The 8,305-nt window shown below is 56.8% G+C and overlaps 1 protein-coding gene across 9 annotated transcripts; it reads left to right on the top strand.

Moving 5' to 3' along the window:
- The first annotated feature begins 220 nt into the window (after positions 1-220).
- CDPF1 (cysteine rich DPF motif domain containing 1) lies at positions 221-5,087 on the top strand. 9 transcript variants are annotated; one of them, XM_081082734.1, is made up of 5 exons: positions 221-277; positions 871-972; positions 2,572-2,684; positions 3,275-3,386; positions 4,352-5,087. In XM_081082734.1, exons 3-5 carry the CDS (start codon positions 2,572-2,574, stop codon positions 4,526-4,528), a joined length of 402 nt encoding a protein of 133 aa, XP_080938860.1. In that variant the 5' UTR covers positions 221-277; positions 871-972; the 3' UTR covers positions 4,529-5,087. The 9 variants fall into 9 exon arrangements, with proteins under 9 accessions (XP_080938860.1, XP_080938865.1, XP_080938867.1 ...); XM_081082739.1 differs by having other exon boundaries at positions 227-277; positions 4,400-5,087; XM_081082741.1 differs by having other exon boundaries at positions 227-277; positions 3,275-3,390; positions 4,400-5,087.
- Positions 5,088-8,305: the final 3,218 nt, after the last annotated feature.

Below are 8,305 nucleotides of genomic sequence, written 5' to 3'. Positions count from 1 at the left end.
AGCCAGGGTCCGAGAGGACACAGCGGAGGCGGAAGTCCAACCAAAGCGCTCTCCCGCGCTGCGCATGCGCCCGGGCTCCTGGGACTGGGAGAGGAACCGCGCACGCGCTGTGGGCGGTCATGGAACGGGGGTGGGGCCAGGGGGGCCCGCGCAGGCGCTGTGGGCGGTCACGGGACGGGGGCGGGGCCAGGGCGCGGCCGTGCAGGCGCCGTGGGCAATTGGGGGCGGGGCGGGGCCGCGCAGGCGCCATGGGAGGGGGTTGCGGGTGGCGGTGTCGGTGAGTGGAGCCGCCGGACGGCGTGGCGGGGGCGTGCGAGGCGTTGGCTGCGACCTGCCCAGCGCCTGTTGCTCGCCCGCCGACCTCGGCCCCTCGGCGGAGGTCCGCGGGGTTCCGAGTGCCAGTGGTGGGAGTCGCTGCCCCGCGGCGCCAGGGACGGGACTCCCAGACCCCAGAAGGCCCCGCGCTGAGACGGGGAAGGAGCGAAAGCAAGGGGCCCAGAGGAGCGGGGCAAGCCCCGGGGGACAGCGAGCAGCCCAGCACACAGGGACCCCAAGCTGGACACACACCAACAGCGGCAGCTCCATGATGCAAAGGAAATGCATTTTAGTAAACACTGCCCTTATAATTCTTCAAAGTGTGTGTGTACATGTTGGGGGGACACCTTACAATGGCACTTGGAACCCCAATAGGAGAAGAGGGAGAAAGAACAGGGCTATCACGGTTAAGACTTTCCCCAAAATAACGGAAGTTACCAAAACAGGCCAAAGACTGCTTAAAGTACAAGCAGGATAAAAAACTTCAAAAGAAAAAAATTACAGATATATATATTTATTGTTATTATTTCTTTTTTTTCTTCAAACTGCTGAAAGCCAAAGACAAAACATCTCCAAGGCGGCCAGAGGGAGACGCCGTAGGCAGATGTGGGGGAGCCGTCCTGGTGGAGGGAACAGCAAGAGCAGAGGCAGCTGAAGGTTAGTGCCTGAGCCTGGTGTGTGAGGGGCCCTGATGGGAAAAGATAATCCCCGTCTTACAGGGTCTCCACTGTCAAGGAAGGGAGTTGGTTCTGTAGTCAGTAGGGGAGCCCCTTGGGTTGGATGCGCCACTCAGAGCCTTGAATTTTGCAAAATCCTGCTGAGTTTTGTCATGCTTTTTACACATCTGTTGAAATGATGTCTACTGTTTTTTATACATCTTTGGAGATGATGAGTACTGGCTTTTTTCTGTTACGATGAAAAGTTACATTCGTTGGCTTCTGAGTGTTAAACCAACCTTGCATTCCTTGAGCCTAGTGGAATTGAATCCACTCAGGCATGATGCATTAGGCTTCCTATATGTTGTTATTGAATTCAGTTTGCTAATATGTTGCTAAACATTTTTGTATCTGGGTTCATGAAGGATGTTGGTCTGTAGTTTTTGTGTAATTGCTTTGTCTGGTTAACGGTATCAAGGCAATCCTGGCAGTTTTGGTGTACTGGCCTCATAAAATCACTGAGCAAGTGTTTCTTTCTTTGCATTCTGAAATAATTTCTATATGTTGGTACTGTTTCTCCTTTAAACGTTTAACAATTTGAGGTTAAGCCATTTTGGCATGATATTTTTTTTGTGTGTGTGGGGGGGGAGGTTATTTCAGTTGTTAGGAAAAATTTATATTATGAAATTTCTGAATAGATATAGAGCTATTCAGGTTTTCTGTTTCTATTTGAGTCACTTTTGATAATTGGTAGGTTTCTTTTTTCCAAGAAATCTGTCCATGTCAGCTAAATTGTCACATTTATTTGGTAAAAAGTTGTTCACAATATCCCCTTATTTTCCTTTTAATGTCTGTAGTCTTAGTGATGTCCCCTCTCTCATTCCCGATTGTGGTATTTTGCATCTTCTCATTTTCTTGCTCAGTCTAGTTAGAGGTTATCAACTTTATTGATGTTTTGAAATAACCAGTCTTGGTTGTACTGATTCCCCCCCCCCACCCCCATTGTTTATCACTTTCTATATGTTTGATTTCTGTCCTTTATTATTTTCTTCTTTGATTTATGTTGGGTTCAATTTTTTTTCTAGCTTCTTAAAGTAGAAACTTAGATGGTTGGTTTTAGACCTTTCCCATTTTAAATATTAAAGCCAGTGAATTTCCTGGCAGACACTGTCTCAGCTGTGTATCTTGATATGCTGTATTTCAGTTTTCATTTAGTGAAAATATCTTCTAATTTTCCTCTTTGAACTATGATTTAGTTAGAATTATATTGTTTAACTTCCAGGTATTTGGAGGTTTTTAGGGTATCTTTTTGTTATGATTTTAATTTAACTGTTTTGGGATTGGAGAACGTACTCTACAATTCCAGGTATTTTTTATTGTCTGAGGCCCGTTTTGTGGCACGGCATAGAATCTCTCTTGGTAATTGTCTAACATGCACTTGAAAACAATGTGTGACCTTGCGGAGGTCTCGGACTTTGACCTGAGGCTCCTGGTCTAAGGGGCGCCCTTCGTCTTCTCCGTTAGAGCATGCAGCCAGGGCTTCGAGAGGTGGGTAGGGTTTGGTTCTGAGGGTGGCGGGCCCTGCATCTTGATCTTGCAGATGACGTGTGAGGCAGAGCACCGTCCCCTGGGTGTGTTTGAGTGCCAGCTCTGTGCCTTGGCAGCTCCATACAGCTATGTGGGGCAGAAGCCCCCCGACACCCAGTCTGTCATGTGAGTATCTGTGCCCAGGGGCCCAGGAGTGCGCACTGGCTCGCGCACCGGTGGGAGTGAGTCCTGAGGACCAGCTTCCTGTGATCTGCCCGGGGAAGGCCTGGAGTAGAGCCAGTGGGTCCCAGCGCTTGATTCCTGACCTTCAAATTGTCCTTCACCAAATGCCACATCATGGGGAAGCAGACCAGTAGTTACTTACGTAGGGCAAGTGGCAGGGCAAGGCTCCTTCCTGCTGGCGGGGTTCCTCTGCTGACGGGACAGGGGTGTCTCTCGGAACCCCATGGGTCTCCCTCCTGGTGTGCAGTGTGAGGCCAGCACCCAACACAGGTGCGATGCACCTGTTTTCCCCGCGGGGAAGCAGGTAGTTTGGGAATGGGCATCACCCTGCTCGGGTGAGGGGAGGGCTTAAGAGGGCGTGGATGGAGGCCCCAGGGCCCCGGCCCCATCCTGTGAGTCAGGTCAGGCCCCTCTGTGGGCTGAGGAGTGGTGGCCCCGCCGCGGTGGTTTCAGAGCCCAGAGCAGCGGCCAGCCCCACCCCCACTGAGCTCCCAGCAGCAGAGGTTCCAGAGGCATCACTTCCTGTTCCACAGCCTCCTGGAGGAGAGCTACGTCATGAAGGACCCCTTCACCCCAGACAAGGACAGGTTCCTCATCCTGGGCTCCAGGTGCAGTGTCTGCGGCCGGCTGGTGTGTGTGGGCCCGGTGGGTAAGCCACACGACTGCCTCGCTTCCACCCTCACGCCCCCTGTCCCCCGCTCCCAGGCTGGGACCCCACATGCGTGACTGTGGGAGAGGTAGCACGTGAGCCTTTCCCAAGGGCGGTGTGAGCACCAGTTTTCCTCTCCATGGGGTCCCCGGACCCTCAGTCACCAGGTGGCCCGGGGGGTTCTTAGAGGCCAGCTGGTCTACCTCATTTTGGGTGGTCCCTCCGCCATCTTAGGGTGGAAGACGTGCAGAGGGCACCCTGGGTCAGCCAGGGTCTCTGTGGGGTCCGAAGGGTCCAAGTAGATTCTGGGAGGTTCTGCACCACCCCAGTGGCCCTCACAGGCCCCTCACCACGGGTGCCGACCTTCTCTCTGGCTGTCCTTGGGGACCCGCAGAACAAGGGACCGTGCTCTCCCGAGCATGTGTGTGCCAGGCCCTGTGCTTGGAGCTGCCTTAACCCTGGGGCGTCCTTCAGTCCCCTCCCCCCAAGCCCAGCCAGGCGAAGCAGGACTGCACCCATTTGACAGGTGAGGAAGCCGAGGTCCCAGAGGCTGCGGGCCCAGTGCCCAGCACGGCTGAGCCTAGTGTTTGAGAACCCACGGACAGCGTGGTGGGTGGTGCAGCTGAGTGTGGCCCTGTAATCCGAGTGATCCTGCCCCGAGGGGGCCCTGCGCATCCTGCCTGGGGGTGGTCACCGCCCAGCCCCTCAGAGGCACACAGGCCCCTGCAATGAGGCCTCGCCAACACCCGTACCTGCAGGGCTGCCCCTGGCGCGCACCCCCCGCCCCCATTTCCTTCTTCTCTCAGGCGGCTGGCCGGCCCCTGGGCCACGGTCTCCCTCTTGCTCTTCTGGCTCCGCTGCACCCTCCCCACCTCCTCTCAGCTGCCCGTGCGTCCTGGGGCCCGCCCAGCCCCGGCCCGCCTGCGCCCGTGCCCGTCCTCAGTCCGCCCTCCTCCTCCAGGAGTGCAGTCTGTTCTACTCCAAGAGGTTCTGCCTCCCTTGTGTCCAGAAGCACCTCCAGGCCTTCCCCCAGGAGATCCGGCAGGACCTGGAGAAAAGGAAAGGCCCCGCGAAGAGGCCGGCCGCCAGCCCAGCTCGCAGGCCTGAGCCGGCGTCGGAGGCCCCGGTCGGGCGCTGAGCTGGGAGCCACCGTGTGGCCTTGTTCTGGAGCCGCGCAGAGGAGGCACCTGGGAACCCCGCCCCGACTCCAGAGCTCGCTCAGTGCCCAGCGCGGGCAGGAGCCAAGGGCGCCCAGGCTCTCAAGGGGCTGGGGCCCCACCCTCTGCAGGTCCTCCCGGCTGTGTCCTGCTCCACATGGCTGGGCTGGAGGGCCCTGCGTCCTTCCCATGAGGGGTCCGATCCAGGGGTTGTCTCCACGCGCCACGCTGCTCTGCTGGGCCCTGAACACAGCCGCGCGGGGCAAAGGCCGCTGCCGTCTGGCTCTGGTTCCAGCCCCAGGCCCCCGGCTCCCTTCCCTCACGCCCTCGCCTCGGAGCCTTCTGTTGCTTGCCTGCCCCTCTCCCCAGCGAACTCAGCCTGCGGAGGCCAACCCCACAGCCTCAGCATTGCACGTGGGAGCTCGCCTCCTGTCTGCCGGCTCCTGGCGGCAGGCGCTGCCCCGAGTCATCTTACAGTTGCTGCGCAGCCACCGTCCCTGCCCCGAGTGAGAAATGTGAATAAAGAGCCGTTTCCATTGATCGTGTGCCAGGTTTATTCTCAGATGCCCACGCCTTAAAAAGCTTTCCCTGCTTCATGTCATTTTACACAAATGGACGCCCTGTTCGGGGCCATGCTGTCCGGGGTGCACCCTGAGCGAGCGGCACGCGGTGGGGGACGTGCCGGCGGAGGGCACACCCACTGCCAGGGGTTTGGTTTCAAACCCAGCGCTGCGTCCCACAGCATCACTCAAACACAACACATAATTTTTAAAAATAGTTTATTTTTAAAACCATTAAGGCAAATGGTACCCTGAAATTAACTCTTTACATTCATCAGTCTTACAGTAGGACATTCCAATTATGTAAGTTACCACAGTCAGGATATAAATCAATATACGTGACCAGTTCAGTTTCCTAATGGGAAAGTGAATAGGACCCAAGATTTTGAAAAATTAGTTATTTTATAGCCGTTTCCTAATTGCCTGGCACCACGATCGGGGACGCGATGAGCAGGATGCCCTGTGCCCTTTGCTGCTCCCCGCACCCCGCTGTGCGGGGCCCTGGACTCACCCAGACCAGAGAGCGAGCGCCTGGGGTGGACGTGGTGCCCGCTGGGAGGGTCTGTGTGGGAGCGTCTCCGTGCAGCACAGAAACCAGGGTCCAGCAGCCCCCAAAGGCTTAGAGTACAGGGCACCCAGGAACGGTGGCGACAGTCCGCGCCAGGGGACGAAGCTCAGGCCTGTGGAGATCTGCGTGGCCTGACTTGGACCCGGGCCCCGGGCGGGACAGGTGCATCCCCAGGGGGAACTTTGCTAAGAGCTGGGAAGACGGGGGGTGGGGGGGTGGGGGGAGGATTCCTGGCCCGAGGTTCCTGCTTTCTGCTTCGGGTTGGGCCACCTGAGGCTGCCAGGCAACCAGCCGGTGCCCATGTTCCACCAGGACACGGGAGAGGGCGCAGTTCTTTGGTAAAAACCCACAGCCCGAGTTCCCTGCGGAGGCCTGGCCTGGCGAGACACTGCTGTGCAGTGGGTGGCGTCTCGCCCGGGGCTAGGGCGGCCGCTGTGCTTGCACGTGCCGAGCGGCAGGGGACAGACTCACGCGACATAAGCTCGGTGGCTCGGGGCGCGTGTGTGCGTGCGGGTCTGCCTCGGTCCTGACGCTTCAGCTCCGCCCCCAGCCAGGCCAGGAAGAGGATACGTCCATTAACACTGATTCCAAAACACCCAGACGTTTCTTATTAGACACATGATTGTAAGTTAGTAAAATATTTATATTAGGATTTTTAAAAAATTCAGATCACAGTATTGAAGATACAGCTAGTCACATGGTTCTTTCCACCGAACAGTGTAGAAAAGGCAGTGATGCGTGACCACAAATACTGTCGGACCGAGCGAGTGCGTGGCCGCCGCGTCTCCTGAGGTACGTTCTCTCAGGCCTGGAAAGAGGCCCAGGCCGACTGTGCTTTTGAAACGAGAAGACCTTCCCGCAAAGTGAGTGGTTTCACTGGAGGGGATGGGCCAGTCACTTGTCTTCAGGGGAGTCGAGGCCGCTCCCCCGGCTCCTGTCCCGGGAGGTGGGACACTGTAGTGCATTGTGATCGGGGTAGGGCAGTGGGTGGGCGAGGAGGCCAGGGTGTTCCCTGCTCTGGAGGAAAACATGGAGCCTTCTCACATTTGACTCAAATAGCGAACCTATTTTAAGAGAGAGAGAGAGAGAGAGAGAGAGAGAGAGAGAGAGAGAGAGGAAGACCAGACCCAGGCCTGAATGTGCTGTCCCTGATGTGAGAAACGGATGTTGCTTCGGTGTTTTTGCAGGCGATGCATTTCACAGCCGGGGCCACCGAAGTCCCTGATGTCACCAGTTGCTTCAGTCACCATGTGCCCTGGCCCAGGGGTGCCGTTGCCAAGATTCCCACGGGACGCGGCTGCATTCCCGCTGGGCCAGTCACTTGGCATGCCACCCCCTCGCCTGGGGCGTTAGGGGGAGGAAGCGGTGATATTTCTTGTGTCTCCTGCTGAAATTCTGAGAAGCCCATGGTCAGGGGCGACCCCCCAGATGGGAGAAGGCGCCCCTGCGGGGGGAGCAGTGCGGAAGGGCCTGGGCGGCCTCCCTCGGGCTCTCAGCGGGCCATTTTCTTTTGTTTTTAATTTTTAATGTGCCTGTGGCCCTGCTCTACCGAAGTAAAGTTTAAGAAATGGCTGCATTCCACAAAAATAGTGTGACGGAAAGCATTACGGAATTATTAAAACGAGACCAAGGAGACATCTTTTAGCGCCCAGTATCACACTTTAGTTGTTAGACACAGTATAGCTCCCAGGGCAGTGATGGCGAACCTTCTGAGCTCGGCGTGTCAGCATTTTGAAAAACCCTAACTTAACTCTGGTGCCGTGTCACATATAGAAATTTTTTGATCTTTGCAACCAGAGTAAAACAAAGGTTTATATTTTTGATATTTATTTTATATATGTAATTGCCATTTAACAAAGAAAAATCAACCAAAAAAATGAGTTTGCGTGTCACCTCTGACACGCGTGTCATAGGTTCGCCATCACTGCCCCAGGGAAATACAACATCCGATTCAAACCAAATGCACTGCCGTTGTCTCCTGCTCCTGCTCCATAGGTGGGGGGTCAGAGACCATTTTCTTGAAGTCGATTAAAATGGCACCTAAAAATGTATATGTCTCAGCAGACACGTGGACCTCGACCTTGGGAGCCGGATCTTCGCTCTCTTCGGGCAGGTCCCTCCGAGGAGGACCCGCCCGGGAGACGCCCCTGAACTTGGAGGGAAGCGCGGACTCCATGCCTCGGAGCCCGTGGTCAGGAGGCGCGGCTGGCCCTGCAGGCGCGAGTCCACCCTGCTTGTCACACCTGCACTGCTCCCGGCACACCCGGCGCCTGTCCTTGAGCCTCCCGCTGCGGGCGCCGTCCGCAGCCACGTGGACGCGCAGGCCCGAGCGGAATCGCTGACTCCTGAGGCAGCCCACCCAGGGGAGCTGCCAGCACCTGTCTTCCTGGTGGCGTCTGCATCGTGAAAGGCCACGTGGGATGAGACGTACTTGGAAGGGGCTGCTTCCCTGGTCCCCGGAAGCCCCCGACCGCAGGCCCGGCCACTGGTCGAGTCCGTGTCAGCCGGGCGTGCTGGCCTCGCTGGTTGAAACAGTGGACCCGCATTTAGACAGCGTTCCTGAGACACTCCCGAGGCGCCCCCACCGCTGCGGCCCCTGTGCCCATGTCGCTGGTTTGCAAAGCGAGCCG

Source organism: Myotis nattereri (genome assembly GCF_964212035.1).
Source record: "Myotis nattereri genome assembly, chromosome: 2".
NCBI lineage: Eukaryota > Metazoa > Chordata > Mammalia > Chiroptera > Vespertilionidae > Myotis > Myotis nattereri.
The sequence above is the reverse complement of the archived record's forward strand: the minus strand, read 5'-3'. Positions and strand labels throughout refer to the sequence as shown.

Bases quoted from the DNA above. Each gene is read 5' to 3' on its own strand.
- CDPF1 (XM_081082734.1), top strand. From the start codon at position 2,572: ATGACGTGTGAGGCAGAGCACCGTCCCCTGGGTGTGTTTGAGTGCCAG. The intron at 2,685-3,274 runs GTGAGTATCTGT...CCTGTTCCACAG, and splicing joins CCCGACACCCAGTCTGTCAT to CCTCCTGGAGGAGAGCTACG. The intron at 3,387-4,351 runs GTGGGTAAGCCA...CTCCTCCTCCAG, and splicing joins GGCTGGTGTGTGTGGGCCCG to GAGTGCAGTCTGTTCTACTC.